The 27,470-nt window shown below is 50.9% G+C and overlaps 4 protein-coding genes across 4 annotated transcripts; 3 read left to right on the top strand and 1 right to left on the bottom strand.

The window, feature by feature from the left end:
• On the bottom strand, positions 1–2,318 carry TGME49_214220 (hypothetical protein; the record flags this gene model as incomplete). Its single annotated transcript, XM_018779635.1, has 5 exons — positions 1–203; positions 532–618; positions 1,080–1,259; positions 1,592–1,677; positions 2,236–2,318. 5 exons carry the CDS (start codon positions 2,316–2,318, stop codon positions 1–3), a joined length of 639 nt encoding a protein of 212 aa, XP_018635748.1.
• A 438-nt stretch (positions 2,319–2,756) lies between these two features.
• TGME49_214210 (rRNA pseudouridine synthase) lies at positions 2,757–10,127 on the top strand. Its single transcript, XM_002370713.2, has 8 exons — positions 2,757–4,278; positions 5,138–5,379; positions 5,934–6,033; positions 6,336–6,412; positions 6,999–7,444; positions 8,152–8,365; positions 9,002–9,155; positions 9,539–10,127. Exons 1-8 carry the CDS (start codon positions 4,132–4,134, stop codon positions 9,674–9,676), a joined length of 1,518 nt encoding a protein of 505 aa, XP_002370754.1. The 5' UTR covers positions 2,757–4,131; the 3' UTR covers positions 9,677–10,127.
• A 2,018-nt stretch (positions 10,128–12,145) lies between these two features.
• Positions 12,146–23,081, top strand: TGME49_214200 (WD domain, G-beta repeat-containing protein). The gene is made up of 11 exons (XM_018779634.1): positions 12,146–13,544; positions 14,053–14,309; positions 14,743–15,304; positions 15,847–16,240; positions 17,028–17,261; positions 18,347–18,482; positions 18,899–19,277; positions 19,721–19,924; positions 20,388–20,537; positions 21,089–21,193; positions 21,554–23,081. The coding sequence occupies exons 1-11, from the start codon at positions 12,873–12,875 to the stop codon at positions 22,649–22,651; spliced, it is 4,191 nt and encodes a 1,396-aa protein (XP_018635749.1). The 5' UTR covers positions 12,146–12,872; the 3' UTR covers positions 22,652–23,081.
• A 1,151-nt stretch (positions 23,082–24,232) lies between these two features.
• SRS46 (SAG-related sequence SRS46) lies at positions 24,233–27,438 on the top strand. Its single transcript, XM_002370711.2, has one exon. It carries the CDS (start codon positions 25,332–25,334, stop codon positions 26,460–26,462), a length of 1,131 nt encoding a protein of 376 aa, XP_002370752.1. The 5' UTR covers positions 24,233–25,331; the 3' UTR covers positions 26,463–27,438.
• The last annotated feature ends 32 nt before the right edge of the window (positions 27,439–27,470 follow it).

The raw sequence follows: 27,470 nt of genomic DNA, 5'->3' as shown, positions 1-27,470 counted from the left end.
CTACATGCCGCTCTCGAAGTCTCCCGTAGCTGCCCCGACATCCGTTGACACCGTCTTCGTCGTCGTGAACTTCGCATCCGCACGGAGTCTGCCAGTTTCCTTCAGAAACTTGATTGCATGCGCCTGGAGTTCCTTGTCTGTAACTGAACTGTCCACGTAGCTCATGATCTGCTCGCGGGTCCAGTCGCTTGGCACAGTGCCGCCTGCGCGAAAATACAAAATACGCACGAGCTGGGGAGGAATACTTTCACTTTCACGGTGTAGAGGTTTCAGCAGTGACGAACGCGCAGATACGCACGAGCCGGACAAAGAAAATTCCGCCTTCCCGAGGATACACGAGTCCCCGGTGACCCACGCCACAGTCTCTGCGAAGAACGGGAAACCTAAACAAATACGCGCTTTCCTTTGACGCCAGTGTTTGAGCGCCTTGCGACAGCTGTATGGGGCCAACAGCGACACTCCGTTTTTCAACTCAGCTGGGTTCTTAATCCGTCTCTGTTGTTGTCCGAGCTCAACGGCAGATTCACTTACGCAAGTTCAGGAACACGAGAACCTCTCCCAGGAGAGGTTGGAACTTGGCAGGCACAGGAACCGGGGGTGGTGTCGTGTCCGTTCCTCCTGAAAAGAGCAAAGTGACAAAAAGGGCACGCAGTGAAGTGTGATGAGCTTCCGATCCGGCGCAAAGTCTACTTTAAACATCGCGAAAAAAGTACTTCCCCCCGCGCACACAGACGCAGCGCCTTTTTCCAGCTTTTTCTTGACTCGCGGCCACTCCCGGCAACTCGCGGGACCACGCAGGCTGACCGCAAACAACAACTGGTTAAGCACGCGCGACCGTCATTCTTTTCTCCTCCGGAATTCCTCCCTCTGTCGGAGTGAGGAAGAAGTAAAAGACTGAGGCGAGGCGCGGTTTTTTCCAGGGTCAGAAGAACCGCCACCAGACGGCGACGCCCCTTGCGTGTGTGTTCCGGTGTGCTGTCGAGAAAAAAAGAGCGGCACTCGAAGCGACGGCGGCGGCGCCCGGGATTTTCCACTCCTTCCCCGCCACAAAAGCCCCGTTTTCCCCGGCAAAAGCCTACCGACGAGCCAGAAGGTGAGGCGGTGAAGACTCTGGAGGAGACTCGCCATGTTGGTCGAGAGGTCTTGCAGGAAACGGTTCGATGCTCGCGGGTGACTACCTGGCTGTCGCGCCTCGCGGGGAAGTAACTTCTCTGCGCGTGGGGAGTGAAGCAACGTGGAACCTTTGAAAGGGAGGCAACCTGGAGATGAACGAGTACCCGAAAGGAGGGAAAATCTCTACTGAGGCGCCGAGGGGGTTCCCGAATGAACCATCCGCAAACAACGCGCAGAGCGAGAAAGCCTGCCAAGCCGGGAACTGCGCCGTGCTATGCTCGGCCCATTTCCCGCGGCCAGCTAGCGGAAACACCCGCCTTCAGACTCGCGACGAGACGGTCCATTCAGACTCGGCGACTTGTGGAGAGGAGCTCTTCCGTTTTGAGCGCTTCCCCCAGAGGGCGCGAAAACGGTGTGCAATCGCCTCAGTATCCTAGAGGCGCGAAATCCATGCCCATTTCTCTGATACGTCACTCACTGAAGGTTGAACGCCAGATTGACGCATTCGACGCGAGCAGTTGCCTACGCTGAGGTGCGATTTTCGTGTTGAGGGGTTCGGAAGGGCTGCCGGGACGTTATCTCGTCAAAGAAAAGCAGAGGTTACGATTTGATGGCAGTCCCCTAGCCTTGCGTTGTCACTGAGCGCGATGGAGTTCGGCAGACCCTCGGCAAAAAAAAGGCGGCGAGGTCCTCGGAACGGGCTACTGTGTAACACAGGCATCGCTGCATCTCTACATCCCATTAAGGGCAAAAACACCACGATCTCAAGTCAGTTTTCTGGGTTCTCTGCACACAGTTGCGGGGGGAACTTCGTCGCAAAAGGGAGGCGCGCGGTCTCTTGGCGAAGCGACTTTCCGCCACACAAAAGTCCTGACTCTCTCGGAGACAGGCGCACCAGAGAAATGTCGGACCTAGTTACCTGAGTGCCAGCGTTGCTCCTTCTCGAGAACTGGGTGAAGGTGGCAGAAGAAACCGTTCAATGAAACCGGTGTTCAACTACAGGACTTGGTCCTTGCAAGACATTCTACGATTCTGGGGCTCGGTTCAGTCGCCCGGTCATGCGGACTGTAATCATCGTGATCTCTGCAGAATATCTCTCTCTTTTGCAACTGCATCCCTTACCACGACAGGCCAAAGTTACGGGAGTCTAGGTTCGCAAAGGGGGGTGAAAAAGGGCACTGAGGAACGACGCGTGAGAAAGCCATTCGTCGGATTAACTGTGTTTGTGCGAAGTCAGGACCGAAGCAAAACATCTCCCTTTCCAACAGGTTGACGTTCTCGGTTTGCTTTGTCACACTCGCGCTCACCTGCTCGGCGGCCGACACACGAACCGCGAAAGCAAGAAAGGCACTGTCTCCCCAAACTGACGCAGTTAAAATACACGGTCGAGATCGGATCGGCGTGTCCTTCCTGTCTGCCTTGTACGGAGTTGCAACTAACTTCTTTGTGCCGCTTTCTCTATACTGATATAGAGGGACAAGGCATCGAACTACACGAAGATCGTGGTGCGAACAGTGCACCTCGAGCGCGTCTCGCTGGTTACCTACGACTCGCCTAGAAAATGTGATTTCTTTCAAGACAAGGAACTCTACAACAGCTGGCTCGTGTTCATTTGAACTTATCACTGCGCATCGTTTCCTCGAGAAACGCACCACACAGCACTGGAACGGATATCCCCCAAACATGCCACAGCTTCTTCGTACCTCTGGTTTACCCCTCTGCACGGCCAAACTTGTTCGCCCTGGAGACGAGTTCTGCGTTCCGCTCCCTTTCTTTCCTCCACACGACCCGCGAAAGAACAACGGGAAAACCCGTTAAACTCTTTTTCAGCAACTCGCATGCCTTGTTGAAGTGTGTCACGATGAGCGGCGAGAGCAGTCCACCGGGCTTCCGGGATTTTCGAGTGGTCGCAAGCTCCCGGGAAGAGTTCCTGGGAAACGCGTGAACTGTGCAAGTAACTTCGCGACTCGCACTGAACAAACGACTGAGCGAAAATCCCCGCAGTCCGGAAGGAACAGATTCGCAAGGTTTTCGGAGCGACCGGGGAGAGCAGCGGTGAGGTCAGTTGCGCGCCAAGAGCGTGTTTACGGCCTTCGTCGACAGAGAAGGAGTAGTTTTCTGTCGAGGAGACGCCGAAGAAGTCCAGGAAAGGAGCTGTAAAACTCAGACTCGGTCGATCCCGCAAGCAACCGGAAGTTCCGACTGGGCAACTTCCCGCAAAAACCGCTATTTTTCGCGCATTCGCGTTCCAGCCGGTGGTGTGCCCAGGCTTCGCAGAGAGGAGAGACAAGCCCCACACAGCGCTGGCTTTTCCGTGCTCTGCCGTCCTTGTCATCATCAGTCGCAGGTTTTCTCTCGGGGCTTTCTACCGAGAACTTTTCTAATGTATTTGCCTGCGCGTTGGGCCTCGCGATCTAGCCTTCCTTTCAGGCCAGGAACAGAGTTCGGCAGACAACCTGGACGCCTTTTGCGGGGGTTCCGTCCTCTCGAGAATCGTGCTTTTCGCGACGCTCTTTTGTCATCGTTTTCGCTGCGACGAAATTGCTTTGTTGCCGCTTCTTCCGCGTTGTCTCCGCTTTTTTGCTGTCGTGAATTTCTCTCGTTCTCCCCGTGTCTCCTCATGAAAAGCGTCTCCGCCTCCGTCGATTGTCCCCGCCCTCCTACTCTTTTGATGCGTCCTTTTTCTCGGGGCTTTTCGTCGACTTCTTCGGAAACCTTGTCTGTCGCGCAAATTCCCCAAAGTCCCCGTTTTTTCCGCTTCGTCTGAAAGTGACGAAGGCGCGGTGTACAGACACGTGAAGAAATCCGTTTGACCCCGCGACCATCTCTCGGGGAACTCCCCGCGCTGTTCCTTTCCGCTGTCGCACAGTTCTTTCTCCCTGAAGGTCTTGTTTCGCTTGCCTCTTTCTCTGCGTTTTTACACAAAGTTCTCGACTTTCTCTCCAAAGTCGAAAGCACAAGCCGGCACCCTCTGCGTCTGCCTCTCCGTCTTCCGCTCGCTCGTCTCGTGTATCCGCCATGAAGGAGGCGACCAGCGACCCCGGTCTGGTGGCCTCAGCAGGCACCGAGGGAGGGAAGAAAAAGAAGAAAACAGACAACTACGCCATTGAGCCCAACAGCTCCTCTCCCCCCATTGATACGAGTAAATGGCCTCTGCTCCTTAAAGTAAGAACTCAAACTGTAAACCTTCGGTGGAAAGAAATATCGGAGTGAATCTCGTCCTCTCTCCGCCGTGTCAGTTTTTCTGTCGTCTTCCTCGGCCTCTCCTTTCTTCGTCAACTCTGTCACCACAGATGCATCCGGTGGCACGCTGAACACAGTTTCAGCGTCGAGAAATCTATGTTAAAGACGCCATTTCTAGCATGGGGGAAAAGCAGCCTTTCCTTCCTTTCTTGGCGATTGTCTTGGGTATTCGTTCCGCTGTCTTTTCTCTTTTCTCCTTCTTCCTTCTTTCCCCTTCTCAACCACGTTTCTGTCGCCTGAAGATGCGCGGTCTCCCTCCTGTCCTCTTTCTGTCTCTGCAGCTCGCAACTGCTGAGCTTCTCTGTTGTTCTCTGTTGTCCTCTTCCTCCCTCTCCTCCCGGTCTTCCTCCACTCTTGTCAAAGCCATTGCATGCACGGTCTTCATTCTTTTCTCCATGTCTCCCTTTATCTTGAAATCTCCTTGTCTCTCTCCATCTTTTCTTTTTTCTTTTCTCCTCTCCGTTCTCTCTTTCTCCTCTTTCCCGAGCCTTTTTCTTATGGACTGTTACTTGTCGAGTTTGTTGCAAATTCGACCTCGATTTCTCTCTTCCATTTCCTCTCAGTTTGTCTTGCTTTTCGCTCCCCCCTCCCTCTGTTCACCGCTCTCTGTTCTTCTCCTTCGCCGGTCTCTCTCTGCTTTGTCGTCGCGGTCTCTCGTCTCTTTTTCTCTTTCTCTACTTCGCTTTCTTACCTTTTCCCCAATTTCTTATTTCCCCCTCCGCGTCCTTCTGCTGGTTTTTCTTCTCCATTGTCTTCTCGGTTGCTGTTGCTGTCCCCGCAGCACTACGACCGCCTGAACGTGAGGACCGGCCACTATACGCCGCTGCCTCACGGATGCTCGCCGCTCTGCCGCCCTCTGCAGCAATACATCAACTACGGGGCGATGAATCTGGACAAGCCTGCGAATCCGTCGAGCCATGAAGTTGTTGCTTGGCTAAAAAAGATTCTCCGCGTCGAGAAAACGGGTCACAGCGGCACACTCGATCCCAAAGTCACCGGCTGTCTTCTCGTCTGCATCAACAGGTCGAGCTCCCCAGACACACATATCTGTATCTGTGCAAACATCTACACTTTGAAATAGGATTTATATCGACCATGCACATCTCTATGTACAGCCATATATATATATATATAAATATATGTATAGTATATGTGTAGTTATATGTGTTTATACATGTATAAATAAATGTAGAAGTGGATGTCTGTGTCGGGCATAGCTATCGAAACTTGCGTATGAGATGTGGCCATTTATTTGGCTCATATATATATATATATATATAAATATATATATAAATATATATGCATGTATATATAAATATATATATATATATATGCATGTATATATAAATATATATATATATATATATGTATGTACATATAAATATATATATATATATGTATGTATGTATGTATGTATGGAAGCGGCGGATCTGTGTTTGGACGCGGTGGGAAGGTAGTCCCGATTTTCTCTGCAGGTAGGCGCTCCTGTCGCTTTTGAGGCTCGCAGACTCCCTAGCTGTGAACAGCGTTTCAAAGTGTCGGAACGGTGGAGTTGTTTTTCTTCAATTTTTTTTCAGAGCCACGCGCCTGGTCAAGTCTCAGCAGTCTGCAGGAAAGGAATACGTCTGCATTATTCGATTTCATGCGAAGCCGGAGAGCAAGGCGAAGGTTGCTCGCGTAAGACGAGGCGTTTCGACCGTAGCCGTTACATCTCTAGCACTGGAGAACGCCAGCAGTTTCAGGGCCGCCGGTCCTGCGTGAAGCTTTGCTTTGATGCGATAAAGTCTTCTCTAATTTGGAATTGTCGATGTTACTGTAGTCCGTGTCGCTTCAGAGGGTCTAAACGCTAAATACGAATTTTAGACGTCGCTGGAAGGCGCTGTCACTCAAGTTTTCAAGTGGCGAAAGGAGCTGGATCTTTCGCATGCGTCCTGCTCATCTTTGCGAGGATCGTTTTTCCTTTTTTCGCACTTTCTCAGGCGCTCGAAACGCTCACGGGAGCGTTGTTTCAGAGACCCCCAGTTGTCGCCGCCGTCAAGAGACAGCTGCGCATTCGGTGAGTGTTCGCTTTCGTCTTTTGCTTGAAGTCGCATGCAACTCGAACTCCCACCGTCATTCCCGGTGCTAAACGAAGGGTGGCAAAAGAGAACTTCATCTGCACCATGTGGAGACGCAGCGAAGAAAGAGCAGAAGCGGAAGGACTTGCGTCTCTTCACCTTTCGCGCTGTCTGTACTCTTTCCTCATCATCTCTCGTACCTCCTGTCCATTCACCGTCGAACTGCAGCGGTTGTAACCATGTGCATCAATAAATAAATGCATACACAGTAGATGAACAGATGTCACTCATCTGCATTGATGGCCCCACTGTTTATCATATCAATCGACCTCTACATAGACATAGACCTACATATACCTACATAGACATATACCTACATATACCTACACAGACATATATATAGATATATTTATAAATTTAAATGGTTAAACTCTGTATTGGTAGAGCATGTCTTTGTGACCTCGTGTAAGGCGCATGGCCACACATGGTTTACATGTCACGAGACGTTCGTGTCTCGGACGTTTCGTGTACGACGGTTGCGAGTTTGTCCATTGTCGACTGGCGACGGCTCTGCTTCGTTTCCAGAACGATTTACGCGTCGCGGCTGCTGGACTACGACGAACAGCGCCACATGGCTGTGTTCTGGGCGAAGTGCGAAGCCGGGACGTACATTCGGACGCTCTGCGTCCACCTGGGCCTGGTGCTTGGGTGTGGAGCTCACATGCAAGAACTGCGTCGAGTGAGGAGTGGAAACTTGGGCGAGCGCGACCATCTGGTGACCATGCATGATGTGTTGGACGCGATGCATGTCTACGACAGTACGCGCGATGAGACGTACCTGCGCCGGACGATCTTCCCGCTCGAACTCCTCCTCACTGGCTTCCCCCGAATCGTCGTCAAAGACAGCTGCGTCAACGCCATCTGCTACGGAGCCAAGCTCATGATTCCTGGAGTCCTCCGATTCGAAAGCGGCATCGAAGTCCACCAAGAAGTCGTCCTCATGACCACCAAGGGCGAGGCCATTGCTCTCGGTAAGACATGCGTGCATTCACACTTTACGTACATATATATATATATATACGTATATGTATATACATCCATAAATACATATAAATATATATAGTTGTATGTATATATATATATATATGTGGATGTCGAGATGTTTTTGCGTCTTGTGTGTCTTTGAGGTGGAAACCGGTGGGGGTGACTTTGCGCTTCTTTCGTTTTTGTGGAGAGAGCTTCGTGGCTGTGTCGGCGGCCAGGTCCGCGTGGTGTGTGCGACTGAAGAGAGGTCGCAGTGGTCTTGCGGTTTTTCCTTTTTGTGTCTGTTTCCTTCTTCCAACAACGCGACTCTTTCATTGGCACCAGGCGACGTACCGCGAGTCTCGTGAATCTGCACAGTTTGCTCGTCCCCCGGGGGTTCCGGAGGCGAGGAGACTCGCGAGGTCTTTCGTCGGCGCGACTCTGCCGCCGTGGACGCCCTTGTGTATGAGTGTATGAATGTATGTATGAATGTATGTATGTATGAATGTATGTATGAATGTATGTATGTATGAATGTATGTATGTATGAATGTATGTATGTATGAATGAATGTATGTATGTATGTATGAATGTATGTATGAATGTATGTATGTATGAATGTATGTATGAATGTATGTATGTATGTATGGATGTATGTATGAATGTATGAATTTATGTGTGGCTGTTTCGTGACTCCTCTCGGTCGCCTTTCTCAGGGGTCGCGCAGATGACTTCCAGCGTCATCGCAACTGTGGACCACGGCGTCGTGTCTACCGTCAAGCGCGTCCTGATGGACCGAGATACGTACGACATGCGCTGGGGCTACGGTCCGCGGGCGAGTGAGAAGAAGAAGATGATTCTCGCAGGTCTTCTGGACAAGAAGGGGAAACCGAACGAGAAGACTCCCGCCTCGTGGCTCAAGAGCGAAGGGTGAGGCGTTGAGGGCCAGCGCCGCGCATGCGAAGCGCTGACTCAAAGACGTTGAGGAAAGCGCGAGATGGTGCTAGTAGAGGTGCAAACGTCACTCGAGAAATGAACGAAACGCGCCGGAACACCCCTTTCGCATATAAACAAGGGACTACATGTTTATGCATGTCGGTTTCTTTCTCCTGCGTGCCGAGACAGAGAGGAACTCAGAGATCCAGGCTATGTGCGAAAGAAAGAATGGTTTTTTCTCCTCAGTGCTCATTGACACACTTGCACACATACCCATATTCATATTCATATACATTTCCCTATACATTTACAGATCGAATACATACAATATCTATCAATGTATATAGATAGATACAGATATAGATAGAGAGATATGAATATACGTTTGCGAGAGAGCCGAGTTGGTGTGAGTTGTTACTACTAGGGACGTCTGTGGTGCGAGATTTCCTTTGTAGAAGACTGGAGTGTGACGTTTCTATTCGCCGTTGTTTTTCGTTTTGCTTCTCTCGTCGCTGGCCTAAAGCGATGAAAGAACACTGAGTTTCGCACAAGGACTGCGTCTTTCTTGCGGTCTCCGGCGAGCTCTGCTGTCTCCACTGCTCGCGTCTTGTCTCGCGTGTGAGTCTTCAGATATCTCCCCAAGTTGTGTGGCTCTGAGGAGACAGAAAACGGAGAGGCGACGGAAGCTGCAGTGAAGGAGGAAGAGCAGCCTCGAGTGAAAGAGGAACCTGTCGACGAAGACGAAGAAGAACGACGCCGAAGGAAGAAGGAAAAGAAACTCAAGGTACGACGGCGTCTCTCTGCACATACATAAGCGTGGACTCCAGCGGCGAAACTTGCGTTCCCCAGCATAAACAACAAGCGAGAAGGGAGGAAAGCCGTTTTTCCAAAGCATCCAGTCGCTGACGTATCTGCTACCTAGTGCAGAAGACGCCCATGTTTATCCCTTTTCCCCCGCATGTTTGTTGCATGGAGCATTCCCCATATGCATTTGTGTACATATATATATATATATATATATGAATATATATTTATATATATCACACTTATATGTGTATGTATATATAAATATATGTAAATATTTATACTTATATATATATATGTTATACACGCGTGTAGATTTGCATGAGTCATGGTGTTATTTTGTGTGAATTGCATGCGTTGCAGAAGAAAGCTCGAGAAGCAGAGGAGGAAGAGAGCGAGAGGAAGCGCCGGCTGTCGCAGGGCTCTGAGAACGGAGACGCTGAGGAGGAAGTTCGTGAGAAGAAGAAAAAGAAGAAGAGTTCGAGCGCTGAAGAAGAGTGAAGAGGGAGCTGAGGGAGAGCGACTTCGTGGTCGCAAGTCTCTGGTCGCCGGTTCGTTTTTTGCCGTGAAAAACATCTTGACGTGCATGCCGTGTCGTTGCCTGCAAAAGTCTTCAAGTATTTTCTTCGACGGATCCCCGAGACGCGTCTCGCTTTCAGAGAGCCTCTTGTTCAGCCCACCCTCTGCTGCCCAGGGATCTGGAGAACCGGAACTCAGGAGCGAGCGCAGAGCTTCGACATCGTTACCAGTAGTGGAAAACAAGCTTAAGTTTCACTGAAGTAGACAAAAAGCAGCGCGGAAGACACGGAAGCGAGCAGCAGTTGCCGGTGCTCCGGAGAAGCAATTCGAACAGTTTTTACGGTATTCGATGAGAGCTGCCGACCGCAGTTAGGTTTGAGGAGACAGAATGCCCCGTCTAACTCTTTAGAGTTGTCAACACAGGAACTCTGAAATTTCAAACTCTTTGCTGGAGCAGAAAAAATCTGGAGTCTTGATTCTCTGCTAAAAAGTCTCCAAACCATCACGAAATTTCAGCTCGTTTTCAGGACTCTCCACTGTGAAGACTGCGTCTTCTGCGCCCCGCTGTGTCGCAACGAACTGCAGACACACGGAGTTCAACAAGCAGTGCTCGAGTATGCGAGGCGGAACAGAGGGCGCGTCTAGGTTCTTCATATGGAAGTGGTACAACTTTTTCCAGGAAACCGCCTACTGGCAGCTTTGAAGAACTCCCAAACAGAGTGATGCGCTCATGTCCGTAGACAGGGGGCAGCTGTAACGTAGTCGTCGCAGTAGGGCAAACTGCTCCTTTGTCTGCGGCACACTTGCATTTGCTCGACGCGCAGAAGTTGCCTGGAAACAATTTCGTGGAGTGCTCTCACTCGAGGCCACACCAACAGTCAGAAAAAATGCGCGGAAACCAAGGGTGTCTCTTCGATTTCTCTCTGACGACCTGAACTCGACACCGTAGGTACACCTGAGAGCGAAAGAAGAAACAGTTTGCAGCTTCGCTCGACGCCTGAAGGGTGAACTGACATTTCCAAGTCGAAACGCTACGGCATATCTCTTCGTGAGACTGGAAAAAAAGACAGGTGAGGAGACTCCGACTCAAAAAGCAAGGCAGTCCTTCAAAGAGAAACTTCACGGTATCCAGGCCGAGCACAGAGACAGTCGACATGCTGCTGTCTCTATCCACGTCGAGCCACAGCTATCCCTGTAGCACTGAATCTGTCTATCTAAATCTCTATCTGTACACATCTATGCATCTATCTAAACATATCTCTCTCTATGTATATATATATATATATATATATATATATATGTTGATAGATGTAGATAGATGCATGTATATCCACGTCGATCAGTGGATATCGGCAACTCTACATTTGTGTCTATATTCATAGGTGTGTACATGCATCAGGTAGATTTGCATGTCTCCACAACGATGTGTGACAACACCGTGCAGATTTGTTTGTATTTATTTGTAGTTGTTTCTGTCTCCCTGTAGCCCGTGTGCTGGCAGATTTCACACTTGAGACCGGTTTTTTAAGAGGAACGCATCTCTGGCAATGGCTTTTTTCCTGTGGCATCGCTTGACTCGAGAAACGAGAGGTTTCTGAGCAAGCCGTGAATTCCGTCGCTGTTCGGATTTCTAGCGAGTTCCCTCAAACTTTTCCAGGAGTGCTCTTTATCTGGAGCGCGTTCCCTGCACATGTTGGTGGAAAAAGTCGCGAACGGTAATCCCCTCTCCAGCCTTCTCTTACTCATGCGCTGCCTGTACATTCGAGGCTTCTCACAGAAGTTTTCAGATTAGCAGAAGACCTCGACACCGTCGTCTGAGTCTTCGGCCTCGCCTCCCTTCCTTTTCTTCCTCCTTTCCTTTTCTTCCTTCTTTCCTTTTCTTCCTCCCTTCCTTTTCTTCCTCCTTTCCTTTTCTTTCTCCCTTCCTTTTCTTCCTCCTTTCCTTTTCTTCCTTCGTTCCTTTTCTTCCTCCCTTCCTTTTCTTCCTCCTTTCCTTTTCTTCCTCCCTTCCTTTTCTTCCTCCTTTCCTTTTCTTCCTTCTTTCCTTTTCTTCTTTCTTCCTCCTTTCTTCTTCTTCCTACCTGCGTTGCGGCTGCGGCTGTTCCTGACTGCCCAGAGGCAGAGGCGAGCGTCTTCGCTTCTTGACGACTCGGCGTTCAGGCCTTGTGGCGTTCGGAAGTTTCCGCCGAAGCTCGAGGCCGCGCAGAAGAAGCAGTTCGGCCGACAAGATAAATGGAAAGCAGGAAAAAGACGAAGACGGAGACGCAGAGAAAGGCAATTCGAAGTGTGAACGCGCGAGTTCTTCCACTCGCAGCAAAGAGGCCGGAGGAAAAATCAAAGAGACTGCGAAGATCGCGACCTCAAAGTGCATGCGCATGCGCTCGACGACTTTCTTCCTCGCCCCACATTCTGCTCTGCCGGTTTTCTCGAGTTTTTTACCAGTTACAACCTATTCTTCCCTGGAGAAAGTCTCTCGCCGTCGTACGCTTCTTTCCGGCTCGGTCTCGTCGCAGAAGCGTTTCTCCTCTCTGCGATTTCCTCCTCGTTCAGGCTGTGCGACTCACTGGAGAAGAAGTCGTTCTTTGTTTGAGGAGACCGCGAGCGACCGACTCGTCGTGTTGACTTTTCGCGTTACGTCAACAGTTGCTCAATATCTTTTTCTCTTCTCTCTCTGCGCGTAGGAAGACAACAGAGTCTCCCCTCTCTTTCCTCCTTGTGGGGATTGCAAAAGATGCTTCAGCGCCAGAGAGACACGCAGCGCAGGACGGCCGGAGTTTTTTCGAGAGAGTTTTTCCACGTTCCTGAATTCACGGATGAGGCAAAAGGAGTCGGAAAACGAAACAACACAATGGAGGCCCCTGGTGTACGTACAGTCTGGTGAAGAGACGCCCATGCGTTTTCAAGGTGCTCTGCCTGTCGCCTTCAGCATTCGTTCTGAATTCCTCGTCTCCTTCGTCTCGCTGCTTGCCTTCCTCGTCTGTTCTTCTCTCTCCTCTCCCTTTCCTCCCTCCTATCGTAATCTCTTTAACGAATCGCTGTCCTTCCTGTGCACCTCCTGCTTCTCTTCTTCTCGTCTTCTCTCTTCTTCTTCCCCTTTTCTCTTTTTCGCTTCTCTTTTTCGCTTCTCTTTTTCTCTTCTCTTTTTCTCTTCTCTTTTTCTCTTCTGTGTGTTGTCCTGATGGCTGAGTTGTCGACAACGTGGCAGCCGCGGCTGCTGCTCCAGTCCTTCTGCGGCAACTCCGCAACTGTCTCCTCAGTGTCGCTTTCCACCCCAAACGCTGTCTCTTCTCCAGAGAGAGAAGAAACACAAGTTCTCTTCTCTCTCTCTGGCGGCTCTCTCTTCGCTGTCGCGTTGGACGCCGCCGCCCGTTCAGCCGACGAGACAAATGAGGCGGAGGCCTCGACGGAAGCTTCGGGCGTTGTACCTACACCTGACGAAGAGGGGCAGGTGACTGCGCCGGCCTTCTTGCGGAGTCCATTCGCCGCACCCCAGCAGCTCGTCGACGAAGAAGTGGAGGAGGGCCTCGCAGCCTTTGCTGCGTGCGACCTCTCTTTGCCTTCTGCTTCTTCTCCCTCCTCTGCGACGCACAAAGACGGCTTTCTCGTTACTGCGGGAGCGAGCACAGGCCTTGTGCGCTGCTTCCGGGTGTACGTACAGCCGAAGCGCCAGGAAGCGACCCCCGAAGAAGACGACGACGCGGCGGAGGCGTCGCGAGGCCTGCAGCTTCTCCGCGCGATGCAGCAGAGAAAAGGAAAAGGGAAGGAAGACGAGCCTTCCTCGCCTTTTGTCTTGAACGGAGAAAACGGATCGGGGGCGTGGTTAAGGATGGAGGAACTCGTAAAGTGGAAGGTGCGTGTTTTCGAGTTTGTCTGGAGATCTCTGTCTCTTCCTGAACTGTCCCCTGATTTCGTTTCGTTGATTCCTGTCCACCTCTTCTTTTGATGGGGCTGTTTCGTCTCTGATTGCAGCTCGCTGCCCACCTACGTGCTCGCGTTATAAAAACTGAGAGAGGAATTCTTGTTCTCTCTTTCTCGGAGTCTTGACAAGCATTGGCGTACCGCTTAGCTGCCTCTCTTTGTTTCTGTCTCTCTTCTCGCTCTCATCTCCCTTGTTCTGTCTTCTCTATCTTTCGCATCTTCCCTGTTTTGGCGCTTCCCCTTCGTCTGTCTGGTTTTATCTTCTCTCGCTCTCTTTTCGTTTTCTTCTCTGCAGCCCTGCTCCTTTCTCCCCTGTTTCTTCATCCGAGACCCTGCCCGTGTCGCGCTCTTTGAAACTTCGCCTGTTTGTCGAGCTCTCGGTGTCTCTTTTCTCTCCGTTTTTGCATGCGTTCTCTCCTGTGTCTGCTGTTGCCTCTCAGAGCTCCAGCGCAGTCGCGCGCTTGATCGCCTTGTCCCCTCCCTTTGAGGCGCCGTTTCTTCTGTCTAAAGGACGGAAGGCCCTCTGTCGCTGCTTGGCGATCGGCTGCGCAGACGGCGCCGTCGAATGTCACTTGCTCATCTTCTTCGAGGGAAGAAAGAAGTCCGAAAGCGAACAGGACGGACGCCTTACGCAGCTGCAGGTCGTCCAGCGCTGCTTCGTCGACAGACTCAGTGGAGAGGCTGTCAGCGCACTGAAGTGAGACAACACACGAACTGCTTTCCATAGAGAGCGAAACGGCGAGGAGGAACAGCGCAAGAGACGGTGGAGAGAGGCGAGGTGTGGGGTTCAGAAACCTCACAGCTTGACCTTTCTGCGAGAGGAAGGGGAGACATGTCTGCGTGCGTAGAGAAGAAAACGAGAACAAGCGCGTTGACTGCTTTGAGGGCTCTGAAGATGAAACGTTTTACGAGGACGCCGCGTTGCCTGTTGATTCCGTCTGTTCGCTGCTTTCGTGGACTTTGAGAAACGAAGAGTCGAATGCCAAGAACGAAGAGGAGAATACACGGCCGTGTCTCCCAGATCTGCTCGTGCTTCGTGTGTCTCCGTTCTCTCTTTCGCAGTGTGTCTTGTCGGGGACTTCCTGATCTCTCACACCTTCTGCATGTTACCACATTGCCTTGCTTCGCAGATTTCATCCCTCGCGTCTCCTCCTGGCTTTCGGCGGCGAGCGCGGAAGCCTCAGACTCGTCGACCTGTGCGCCTTCGTCTTGTCGTCTCTCTGCGTCGCTGCCGGGCGCCCGGCGCCCTCGACTCCTCGCGCGACTGTGCATCCACTCGCCGATCACATGTCTGCGATCAACAGTCTGTGCTTCGCAGCTGGAGAGGACGCGCGACAGTCGCGAGCGGCGGGCATGCTTGTGTCTGCGGGAGGAGACCGCCTCCTCAACTTCTGGAACTTGCACAGCTTGTCGGAGAACGCCGGCGATCTGGAGGCGACCGCCGCGGAACTCAGCCAGCGAAGAGACAAGCAGAAGAAGGAACGGAGCAAGGCAGAGACAGACCTGGCGCCTGCCTTCCAGCTCCCCACCTCCGAACTCGTCACCGCCATGGTGTACGTACACCCCAGCGCGCCGGGGGTCGCGCGAGAGCCTAGGGCCGGAGACAAACAGGAACCTGCGGGTGTGCTCGTTGTCGGAGGAGAACAAGGAACGCTCTTCGTCTTCTCTCTTCAGCAACGCAAGCTCATTCGGGTACGCGTGACGAGAGAAATCTAGGAGCGCAAGTCTTGTGCTTCGCTCCCTCTTCTCGTCAGACAGGTCACATGCAGACGGGTCTGCTGCTTCCCGAAGTATCGGAGATACGACAGAGTCGGAATCGAAAGAGAAAGCCAAGAAAGTGTAGAACCCCACACGTGCGTTCTGGGCAAATATACTGAGGCTATCCCTCATGCATACATATACATATATATATATATATATATATGTATTTATAGGTGCATGCACAGAAAAGAGTATTTGAAAATGGATAGGTCAATCTGCGAAGTGATACCGGACGCAATGTAGCCGCAGCTCCCAGTGGCCTCTTCCTTTTGACAAAAAGTGTGTGAAGGTGCGTTTGTCATCGACAGGCACTTCCCTCCCCTTTCATTTTTCCTCTCTCTTGTGCCTGTCTCTGGACTTTGGCGAGGTCGTCTTTCTCCGTTTCTCCCTCTCGCGCGCGCGACCTCGTGATCTTCCTCTGGTCTCCTTATTCCTCTCCCTCTCCCTCTCCCTCTCCCTCTCCCTCTCTGCAGAGCATTGACCTCCCCACTCGGAGCGCTGCCTCCGTCGCCGCCTCTCTCGCGTCTCCTTCCCAGTCACCGCAGAAGCAACTGGAGGACTTTAACGCCGTCGTCCGCAGCCTTGTGCTGCTTCCGCGCCGCGGGTCGCCGCATCTGCTCGCGGTGCAGGAGTCTGGCGCCGCGGCCTGCCTTCCTCTCGCGCTCTTCTTCTCGTCCGCGAAAGGGAAACCGGAGCTCGCTCTCAAGCCCACCTTCTTTATCGGCAGAATGGACGGCATTCTCGGCATCAAGTTCCTTCCGGAACCGCCTGCATGCGCCTGTCCCTGCTGCTCTGCCCGGCGGGCCTCTGCACTCGGCGAGGCGCAACTCTCTGGACGGGGAAAAAGAAAACGCGGAGACGTCCAAGGTGAAGTCAAAAAGGCGCGATGCAATTTCTGTCCACATCTGAAAACACCACAAACATTATGTGCATACACGAAGACACATACATCTACTTTCAGACGTTTCTTCGCAGGCATATATATTTATTCATATTTATATAAAATTGTGCATATTTATACATATTTATATATATATATATATGTACTTTTATGTTTAACGATATGTCCTATTTACGGACACAGAAGGCGGCCCTGAGTTGAAGACCTGGTGAAGGGCGTCAGCTTCTGAGGAGATGTTTCTTTCAGGGCGATTCGAAAGTTTCCGATTCCTTTTCGAGACGAAAACGCACTCCCGAGGAACTCTACTGCGCATCCAAATCAAGATGAAAGGGAGACGGACAATGGTCGCGTGTAAAACAACTGAAACGGGTCCATCAAACTGTCGAGGCCACAGTCCAACGCGTTCAGACACACTTTCTCACATTTCTTCGTGTGGACGCGCGTGAGAGTTCAGGTCTCTACATTTCTCCTTGCATGTGATCGTCTTTCCACGCATTCACATACATCTACATCGATATATATATATATATATATATTTATATATATATATATATTTATATATATATATTTATATATATATTTATATAACTGTCTGTGAACGCATGTGAATTTCCCTCTACTTGGCGTCAGTGAGTGCCTGCAGTTCTGTCTTGCTGTGTCTTGCTCTCGCGCATGTTGTCGGTGTCTTCCTGTGGATGTGTGTGTAACTCGCCGTGGTCGCGTTTTTCTTTTTATTTGTGTATCGCTTTGCAGAGGAAGACTCTGCGTCGCGGGCGGCCCCTGCGTTTCCTCGTTCGCTCGTCGCTCTCGTCGGAGAACGCCAGCCGTGGGTGTTACGGCTGGACGGCCCTGCTGGGGAGGGACATCCTGTGGGATACCAGGCAGCTGCATGCGCAGCAGAACTTTCAGAGGGACATCAAGGTGAACCTTCGCGGTTTTCAGAGGCGCATGCGGCGCCCGCCGTATGCTGCGATGTATCGCGAAAGGGTGAGCGAAAGCAGACCTTTTTTTCGAACCCCAAAACACACCAGAACGCGTTGTTTTACAAGTGGCCTCACTCATATATATATATATATATATATATGTATATGTATATATATATATATATATAAGTATAGGTATATATAGGTGTATGGGTATATAGGTATACATGTGCCATATATATGTGTGTGTATATGTTTATATACGACGAAACGTATAAGTGCGTTATCAGCCTAGATATCTACAGATATACATGCATATATATATATATATATGTATATATGTATATGTATATATGTATATGTATATATGTATATGTATATATATATATATATATATGTATATGTATATGCATGTATATATGAATGTCCACGTGTTCTGCGAAGTCACTCGACGGCGGCTCATACGCAAGTGGCTGGTGAGCTTCCGAAATCTGGTTTGTCTCTTCACCTTCGCATCGTCTTTCTCTCCGTTTCTTGTTTCGTCTCTGTCTTTTCTGGGTTTCTGAGAATGCAGAAATATCGTCTACTTTGTAAAAGGACAGTGGCAGGCGACAGGTTCTGCATTTCTTTCTTTTCGCTTTAACGCTCGTAGCTCAAATTTTATTTTCGCTCAAATTTGTGTAGCGCGTTCGGCGTGCATGTGGAGCGCGCTGAGGCAGTGCTTGTGCCCTGGGGCTTTTCTCCCATCGTCTCTGCATGCGTCCTCGTCTGTTTTTACTTTGTGTCTTTTTTCCTCTCTTTGCTTCCCAGCCTTTTTCTGTCTCCACTGTATATCGGTTTTCTTTTCCCTCGTTTCCCCTGTTGTTTCGATTTTTGCCGAGTGCAATCTTTTTTTATTCCTTTCTTATTGCTGTTTTCCGCTGTCTTCCTTTGTGTTAATTTCTCCCGTTTTCTTCTCCTTGTTTCCGGTTGTTCCCCATTTTTAAGTGTGTGTTTCTATGAACTTCCTGTCTTCGCGCTTGCCTGTCTATCTTTTCACCTCCTTGTCCGTTGTTTGTCCTGTCCGTTTCCATTTTTGATTCTTTTTCAACGCGTTTGTCATTTCGCCGTTCGCTGTCCTGTGGTTCTTTCCGCTGTCTCGTTTTCTAGGTTGCTGGGTGCTCAGCGGTGCCTCGGACGGCTCGCTGGCTGTTTGGCATGCGGCGACTGGCAGATGCCTGGCGCAAGTCCCTCCAGGCCACCATGGCGGCGCAATCAACGCTGTGGCTTTCCAGCAGAAAGAATGGTGAGAAAGAGTCCGGAACTGTTTGCGCGAGAGCATGCGGTCCTTGTGCAATATCCCAGCGCAGGACAAGGCATGCTTTCTGCGACAGGTGCGCGCCCTCTGTCGTTGTGCTGGATTTCTCCTTCTTTAAAGTGCGTTCTTTGCTCGTCCTTCTTCTTCTTCCGCTTCTCCGTCTTTGGCTTCTTTTCTCTGTTCGTGTCCATCGTCGGTGGTTCTTCCTCGATGTCTTCTTCTCCTCTTCATCTTTCTTCGCCTTCTTCTCTTTTTCGCCTTCGACTTCTCTTGCTCCTTCTCTACATCACTCCTCTTGTCTTTCTTCCTCTGCTTCCGTTCCCTCACTTCTCTTCTTGGCTGGCCTCCTCGAGTGTGTCTCTTTTTCTGTTGACGCCTTTTCTTTCTTTCTCTGCTTCTGTCAGGCTGCGGCCGTCGCCGCTCTTCAAGAAGAGTATGCGTGAGGGCGTTTTAGCAGCCTCTGGACGAAAAGAAAAGAAGGAAAGTTCTGACCTCTCTGTTCCGCTGTGCGCCTGCGACTGTCGCGGCATCAATGCCTCGACGCCTCACGCGCTGCTCTTCGCCGCTGCGTCTTCTGGGGACCATGCTGTGAAAGTCTGGAAGGCAGAGATCTCTCCTTCGTTTCTCTCGGGGAAGGTGCGAGGAGACGACGAACCTGGGGCGTCTGGAAAGAAAAAGAAAACAACGGATACAGGACATTCACAAATCCTCGTCACTTCTCTCGCCTCCGTCGTCGCTCATCGCAAGGAAATCAACGACGTCAAAATTTCTCCCAATGACGCGGTGAGGCACTCCAGTCCTTACCCTCTAGCTCGATTATCGCATTCCAGCAGACAGATTTTCCAGAAAAAATGTGGTACACGCTATATGGGCATACGAACACTTACATCCGAAAAGGTTGGCTAATTCAAGTTCTCTAAGTAAATATATATATATATATGTATATATATGTATATATATATATATATGTATATATGTATATATGTTTGTCTTCTTGTGTAGTAGAGATGCGTCGTCAGGTGGCTAGAGAGGTGTACGTGGGGAGATCTTGTTTTGGCGTCTCCATGCGTGCAAGCGAAGTCACTGTTATCGCGGTCATTCAATGCCTTTCTTCTCTGTCTCCACCTGTCTCCTCCTGTCTCCGCCTGTCTGTGTCTCCGTCTGTTCCGTCCTGTCTCCTCAGGTCTCTTTAGGTCTTTGTGTTCCTCTTTTTCTGTGTTTTTCAGCTTCTCTGCACAGTTAGTCAGGATAAAACGGGGAAGTTGTTTTCCTTTCCTTCTCTCGTGTACGTGGGCGAACTTCGAGGGCATTCGCGCAGCATTTTTGCCTGTGCGTTCCCCAAGCGCGAGAAAATCGTGGCCACAGCAAGCGCAGACTCGACAGTGAAGCTCTGGAACGTTGACACTTGTGCATGCATCAAAACCTTTCAGGTAGGAAGCAGAATCTCAACATGTCTTCGCATCCATGTTTCTGCATGAATCGACATGCATCTGTGCATATGCAGATATAACTGTACAAATGCATCTGTAGGGATGTTCCTGCATTGATCCTGGTGCCTTCAGTACACAGGCTGTGCTCGTACATGTACTGCAGAGACAGTTTTTTGTCTTGAGAAGAAGCCAGTGCAACTGTGTCGAGGCGCTCGACGCGGGTGTTCACCGATATAGCTGCTGCTGGACACAGATGGAGTCGACGAGGGGGACGTATGACTTGCCAGCGGAACCCACTGTGGGGCAACAAAGTAGCGCGGGAGACAAGTCTACTCTCTCGGTCAGCTGTCTCCAGCAGGCAAGGTTTTTTTGTGGCCTGTCTCGGCGCAGACGAGCGCTATTTAGTTTCAAGGAGTCCTGGGGCGTTGAGGTGGAACTGCAGCATGCGTTGTTTGCGCTGCAGAGCACTGTGGGAGGCGGCGTCCTCGCGCTTGGTTTCCTGTCGAGAGACACGCAGCTGGTCACCGGAACCAGCGAGGGTCTTCTGCAGCTATGGAATTGCAGAACTGCGGAGTGCGTCGGCTCGCTTCCCTCCGTTCACGAGGAAAACAAGGCAAGTGTGTCTGCAGGCGGAAGAGGAGCGCAAATCGTCGAAGGAAGGCGGCGAACATCACGGTCTTTCAAGAATCAAGCAGACCCTCTCTCGGCTCATAGCACCTGGCGGAAACGGGGACTAATTTCCATTTGGGAACATACGAACAGATACGAATATATATGCATATAAGTAAATATAAGGATTCATAGGTAGATAAAGAGACAGGTAAACAGACAGCTAGAGAGATATGTATTAACATATCTGTGTAGATAAATTCGTGGACAGTTACATGTTGATACCAGCAGTTACTGTGGGCGTGTGTATAGACACACTGGACTGATGGAGACGCATGCATCTCTCACGTCGCGTTTTCTGGAGTGAGAGGAGTGCGTTGTCAACTTCGTCAAGCATCGTCGCAACTTAAAAACGCCCGAGTCTTGTCTTCTTTGCCGGTTTGTGCTTGCTTTTTCCTTTTCCGCTGCTTTCCGCATTTGTTTGAGGGGGACAACGGTGGCCGGTTTCCTCGTTAATTCTTTTTCAGTAATTTTTCTTTCTTCCATTCTCTTCAGATCTGGTGTCTCGACGTCTGTGGCCCCGCAATGGTCACGGGCGGCTCCGGCGGACAACTTTGCCTCTGGGAGGACGTCACAAATCTTGTGCGCCACAAAGCCGAGGTAAAGCGAACTCTTGTTTTCTTAACGGAGAGTGAGAACGAGGTTCTTGTTTCTGAAGACAGCAATGCGTCTCTCCAGTCATGCATACGCAGATACACGTACACAAATGCCTATGCATCTCTGTACGCGTATTTACATTTACCTACGAGGAAGCGCATGCATACACACATGCATAGACATGCATGCATGCATGCACTCAGCTATAACTGTGCAAGGCCACATACGTATGTATATATACATATATACATATATATATATATATTTATATGTATATATATATGTATATATATGAGTGTGTGGCAAAACTGAACATTCGTTTTTTTTGCATGTTTGTGTACTTTAATTGGTGTATCTGTTCAGCTGGCGCAACAGCGCGAGACGCAGCAGCTGGCAGCGTTGAAGTTGTTGGCTGCGGAGGGTCGAGGCGACGAAGTGTTTTCGCTGCTTCTGCGTCTGCGGAGGAGAGCAGGGATGCGCGAGTTCCTGGAGAACCAGTGCGGGAAGATTCTTCTCCAGGCGTTCCAGAGAGGCCTGGAGCTCCAGCGACGCATCGCCTTATATTCGGGGCAGCCGCTCGCTCGCTCGGGCTCTGACCAAGACGCGTCGGCGTCGACTTTTGGGCGTCTCTCCGCCTTTCTTGAGTCTCTTGAGGAAGAGCGCGTAGCCGCTCGAGAGGACGAAGACGACCGACGGGGAGGGCAAGAGAGCAAGGCAGAGTTGGGAGCCTCAAAGAAGCGAAAGGGGGAGAAGAAAGTCAAGGGTGAGGAGACAGAGGCTGGAGTGCGAGGACGTCCAGACGCGCCTTTGCGGAGTGCGTGGCTGCGAGATTTGAACGGCGACCTGTCGCTTCCTCAGTTGCTGAGGAAAATGAAGAAGAAGGACGTAGCGACTCTTCTTGAATTCGCCGCTGCGTGGAACACCAACAGTCACACCTCGTGGCTTGCGCAAGGCTTGGTGCGCCTCCTTCTGGAAGCGCGAGGCGAAGACATTTTCGAAGGTGCAGAGAAGGCCGGAAGAAACGTCTCGGATGTCGAGAACGTGATCAGCAGCTTCTGCGCTTACACCGCGAGACACGATCGACGTCTGACGGCTCTCATCGAAAAAACATTTCTCCTGGATCTCCTGCAAGGCTGTGAATCCGGAGACACCCGGGACCTCGGAGACCGGTGGAGTGGAGAGACGCGACGAGAACCACACAGAGAGAAAACCTTGGACCCCCGAGACGCAACGACCTTCACAAGACTCTGCCTCTACGGAGACGAAAGCGAACAAACAGAAATGAGTCAAGGAAAGAAAACGAAAAACGAACCCAAACGTGACTCTGACGAGCGATCAACGCAAGAAGAAGAGGAAGAAGAAGAAGGAGAGGGAGAAGAAGAAGAGGAAGAAGAAGAAGAGGAAGAAGAAGAGGAAGAGGAAGAAGAGGAAGCAGAGGAAGAAGAAGAGGCTGACGCATAAAGACAAAAGAATTAAATTGGATCGAGGGAAACATTTCGAAGACCCTTCTTGTCTGAGTCTTGTTTGGAGTGTCCCTCCATCCTGGCATCTTCTGTTTCTGATTTGTTTCCTCGTGTTTCTTGCCTTTTTCGTATTCTCTTTGTCTCTTCTGAGAGTTGTCCTTTCTGTATAAGGCCTGTTCGAAGCAGGTCTTGTTCTTTCTCGGGTGCGGCGCTGCTGCGTCTGTATCTCTTCATACTCGATCGTTTTCTCTTTTCTTTCCTTCCACCTTTGTTTTCGGCGGTGCCCTCTTGTTCAATTCTTGACTTTCGTTTCGGGTGTCTCCCACAGAAGTCTGTTCTTTTCTCGCCGGCTTTTTGCCACTGCCGTTCTCTCGGCATTTCGCCTCCGGACACAACAGTTTTTTCCTTTTGCCGATATCCAGTTTCGAACAGTCTCGGCAGACTTCTTTTGCACGTGCTTCGATTGCAGGTTTTCTTGACCTTTGGAGGCGAAAAAAGATAACTTTCCTTCCTCGCCAGTCACTCGGGGTTCCTTGGGTGTAGCAGATCCCAGACAGTGTTTCTCTCAGCGCGTTTTTCAGACTCCACTTTTAGGCTCTCGTCTCGCTTCTGAACGGTCTGCAACGTCGTTGCTCGCTCTGGTAATAGATCTCTCGTTCTCTCGCAACCCAGGTGGTTGTACTTTTTGCTCTCTCTGTTCTCTTTCGGCGGAAGCTAGAAACAAAGAAAATCTGTTGTTCGTTCTGGACATGAAGAAGCAATTCTCTTCGAATGTGGAAGCTACGTTTAAGAAGAAAGCGGAGCAATATGAAGGCCCTAAGTTCCAGAAGCAGTGAAGACGTCTCTCCCTGATGACACAGAGAGGTCGGTCTTTGGGACTCCTGCGTGGAAATGCAAACCTTCGATTTGTCTTGGCACAGCAGCAAGAAGATAAGCTTTAGATGCCCGCCTTGGTATTTTGGGGAATTTTTATCGAAGCAGAAAAAAGCTAAACAGAGCAAGTTTCTGCACATGCATGTAGCGACCTCCCTCGCTGTGGGTGTGCAAATGCATGGCATTTCTATGACCTCTATGCATCACTCTAGAGTAAACAGGACTGTTTCCAGGCTACAAAAACAGGCTGTCTTCAGTCTACAGAAAAGCGAGTTGTCACATTTTAAACGAAAAGGAGTCTTCTAAGTATTGAAGAAAGAACTGTGTTCCCAAAAAATTTAAAGGGGGTGTTCTCTACTCTGGAATAAACAGAGTTGTTCTTTATGCTAGAATGAACGGACATGTTCGTCGCCGGAATACAGCAAGGCGCTCTTTTCACTCTGCACCGGAAAGAACGAGTGCTGTCAACTCTGGAGAAAAAATCGGATCGTCCTTGCAGTAAGTCGTCTTGAAGCAAGCTGTGTGTGACAAAAACCGTTCGGACTGATGGACGTCTTTGTCACTTGTCGCTTTGAAGAAAAGGGGAAAGCGAAAAGTAGAATTGCATCTCTTTTTAATTGGAGCAGGAGTCCCCGACGTGAAACCGAGGATTCCGCAGTTTTTTTCCAGAAAGTCGGTGATGTTTTTCTGCACACGTGAAAGTTTTGCTGGAAGAATTGGCAAAAAACGAAACAAAAGTGTAAGATGGAGCTGCGAGTCAAGAAGAAACAGAAGAAAAGGAAATGAGGCGAACCTCTCGACGGAAACACAGCCTACAAAAGCAAGTGCTTCCAAATAAAGCGAAAGAAACAGATCAGATGCATACCCTGGACCGGTGCGATAGCACCCATGTTGAAAAGAAAGTCCTCTAGTTGTGAAGCTCCTGTCCTGAGAGTTGCAAAGGTAGAGTTCCATATTAGATCAGGCTGTATGCCGAAGTTCGAACCGACCGGTAGAACGCGTGGTGAAATTCCAGTTGCTCTGTCTGACTGGCATTGTTTTTTCTTGAACGAAATGAATTCCTCATTTCCGTTTCCCCTCTCACTCTCGGCTAGCGCCTACGCACTGTCGATTTCCGGGTGGCAGCGACAGATCGGCAGCGTCGTCGACGCACCGCAGATCAGTCGAATTGGCGGGCGTCTTCCGCGAAGTTGCTGTTCTTTTCTGAAGCCTCACAGAAGACAAACCCCACGCGAGGTTTCCACGTCTCTCACTTTTGGTAGCCCATTCAAAAATCCGAAAACGCACTCTCGCACTGCGACCTGTCTCCGGATAGACTGGAGCCGCTCGGCGGCTTGAAGGCGAGAAAGTCAGGCGAGTTTTTTCCCTGTCCGGAGCCGCGGCAGGCGATGCGGTCCAGGAAAGGGGCAAAGTGTTTCTCGGCTTCCTAGCTTTCACGGTTCTCTCCGGGTCGTCCCCGGCGATCTCTCTCTGAGACGGAGACAGCAAAGGCGAGAGGCCAGCTCCAGCCTCACTATTTCTTCTTCAGTCTCCACGCACATTTGTTTACGCTGTGGTTGCCCCGCTGACTGTTTCTTTTTTGGAGAGTTTTGTGTGCGTCTCGTCTAGTTCGAGGTCCCTCTTTTTGTCCGTTTTTCTTTGTAAACCACGCGCTTCCCTTCCATAAAGACACCACCTCTTGTTTTTGTGTCTCTCTCGACCACTCGCACTTCGTCGTCCTCACCGCGCGTCGTTTCCAAAATCCACGAAACAGCCGCTGCACGCGTTTCCCGTCGTAGGTTTTCTTTTACGGAGACACCTCGAAAATGCGAGTCTCGTCGTCGGTCTCGTTCCTCGCCACAGCGGGGTCGACGCTGCTGCTCTCCGGTCTGTTCGCAGAGGCTGCAGACGTACCGACAGTCTGCAACTCGCCAGCGAAGCCCGTGGAATTGGTCTCTGAGACAAACGCGCCTCTGCGTCTTCGCTGCGGCAAAAACTTCCCCGAACTGGTTCCACTTGACGGACGGGCGTTCGCAGTCGATGCCGACGGCTCGTGTGGCGCGACACTCGTCGACGCAGACCTCGTTCAGGTCGCCCTCAGGCCGCTGCCCGCCAGCGAGCCTGCGAATGATCCGAAGGGCTACCTGGTGAGTTTCACAAAGAACGCTGTCGAGAAAGACACGAAAATCTGTTTCCGTTGCGCGCCGTCGACGGAGCCCTCTCCCAAGCCTCCCGCCGCCGGGTCGGCGGCCTCCCAGGACTCCTGTGTGATTTTCGTCACTCTGAAAACGGCACACGGCGCGGTCGCCGCTGCTCCCGTCGAGCCTGGGAGCTCCGCAATCAATGCAGACCCCACGGGAACGTCTGCGCAGAAAGAAGAGACCGAGGAACTCGGCTCGGCGGACGCTTCTGAGGAACCTGAGGCGACGAACTCGCCCGCCGCGGGGGTCTCTGCTCCAGGTGTGGAGGTAAGGAGGCCAAAGGATGGGGAAGACGCGACGCCCATGGAGGCGAAAGAGACCGTTCCTCGAGTCTCCGTGGCGCCGATCTGCTCGGAAAAGCAACACAAAGTGACTGTTGCGCCCAAGGAACAAACGACTTTCGGCTGCGGACCCTCGATGGCGCTCGAACCTGCAGACCGCACCACGGTATTCTTGGCAGGAAACGACGAACAGTGCGGCGGCGAGCCTGTCGTGCTCTCCACAGCTTTGCCTGGCTCCCAACTCACTGCAGAGAACATCTCTGGACAAGAAATTTTCACCTTCACTGCCGGTGCCCTTCCGGCCGACGAAAGTAGGCACTTCTGCTACCTCTGCTCGTCGACTGAAGCCTCTGAAACAAAAGCCCAGTGCAGAATGCTCGTCACAGTCACGTCTGCTGCCTCGAGTTTCGCTGTGTCCCTCGCGAAACTCGGAGCCGCGACCATCTTCGCGACAGTCTTGTCTCTCGCCTTCTAAAAAAATGGCGGCTCGCCGTACAAGGCCAATAAAAACGAAGCACAAGCGAGGCCCTCGCGTAGCTGTCAAGAGGCTGTCAAAGAAGATCTGCACTCTTGTCCGAAGGTCACAGAGTGAGCGTTTCTTGCAGGACCAGCCGGACGATCCAGAAGTGTACAGAGGCTGCTTTATTCGATGCGTTTTTCGCCAGAGAGAGCAAGTGCACAGAAAGCAGACGCGTGTGTCTGCTTTTGCACGTCTAGACGCTCGTGAACCCTTTTCGTTTTCCGGTCTTTGCCGGACTCACTCGTGCTGCGCTTTTTTCCTTCGTGTCGGAAAACGCTTTCCACCGCACAATTTTTTTTCTCCGCATACCGCATTGCGCCTCTCCGAGGGGAGTGTCAAGACGCACTCTTTCAATTATGAAGTTTCGATTTTCGCGTGTGAAAGAGGAAACAGCTGGAACAACACTGGAAGAAAGGGATGTCTGTCTCGTTGAGAGACCACGGGAGAGCAGTCGAAATCCACTTTCACAAGTACGATCCAAAGGACGACTTTCAAGAGTCCCCGCTAGGACACCGAGAACTAGATATATTCTCACGTTGCTTCGTTGGGGTGTGGTCAAACTCTTTCAACGGTTTCAATGTCAACTGGCCTCTGGCAGACCTGAGATTCGACCCTCGCGCTGTTTCTCTATCCTGCAATTCCCTCCTTGTGCGCACCTGAATCACACGTGATAGCTCTGGCCTACGGATCTTTCTTGTTTTTCGTACAGGAAGACGTTCCGTACTCTTCCTGTATCTGTGGAGGTCTACAGCTGAGTTTCTCGCTTTTTTTCTCTCTCTCCGCTCTTTTGAGCCGGTCCAAATGCTAGGAATAAAGGAATGACGGCCTCCTCTGTCGACACCGGTGGAGGAGTCTAGCACTCCACCACCACGACGAAAACAACGGGTTCTTAGACTTCTTTGTTCACTTCATCAGGGAAAACTGCTGTCGCATGCTTTTCGTGGCTCGTCCGTCTGAGTCACC

Source organism: Toxoplasma gondii, chromosome X (genome assembly GCF_000006565.2).
Source record: "Toxoplasma gondii ME49 chromosome X, whole genome shotgun sequence".
In the NCBI taxonomy this organism is placed as follows: Eukaryota; Apicomplexa; class Conoidasida; order Eucoccidiorida; family Sarcocystidae; genus Toxoplasma; species Toxoplasma gondii.
The sequence above is the reverse complement of the archived record's forward strand: the minus strand, read 5'-3'. Positions and strand labels throughout refer to the sequence as shown.

Coding starts and splice junctions, on each gene's coding strand:
- TGME49_214210 (XM_002370713.2), top strand. CDS start 4,132: ATGAAGGAGGCGACCAGCGACCCCGGTCTGGTGGCCTCAGCAGGCACC. Junction 6,413..6,998: donor AAGAGACAGCTGCGCATTCG/GTGAGTGTTCGC, acceptor CTTCGTTTCCAG/AACGATTTACGCGTCGCGGC. Junction 9,156..9,538: donor AGAAGGAAAAGAAACTCAAG/GTACGACGGCGT, acceptor CATGCGTTGCAG/AAGAAAGCTCGAGAAGCAGA.
- TGME49_214200 (XM_018779634.1), top strand. CDS start 12,873: ATGGCTGAGTTGTCGACAACGTGGCAGCCGCGGCTGCTGCTCCAGTCC. Junction 15,305..15,846: donor AGCAACGCAAGCTCATTCGG/GTACGCGTGACG, acceptor CCCTCTCTGCAG/AGCATTGACCTCCCCACTCG. Junction 18,483..18,898: donor GCTTTCCAGCAGAAAGAATG/GTGAGAAAGAGT, acceptor TGCTTCTGTCAG/GCTGCGGCCGTCGCCGCTCT.
- SRS46 (XM_002370711.2), top strand. CDS start 25,332: ATGCGAGTCTCGTCGTCGGTCTCGTTCCTCGCCACAGCGGGGTCGACG.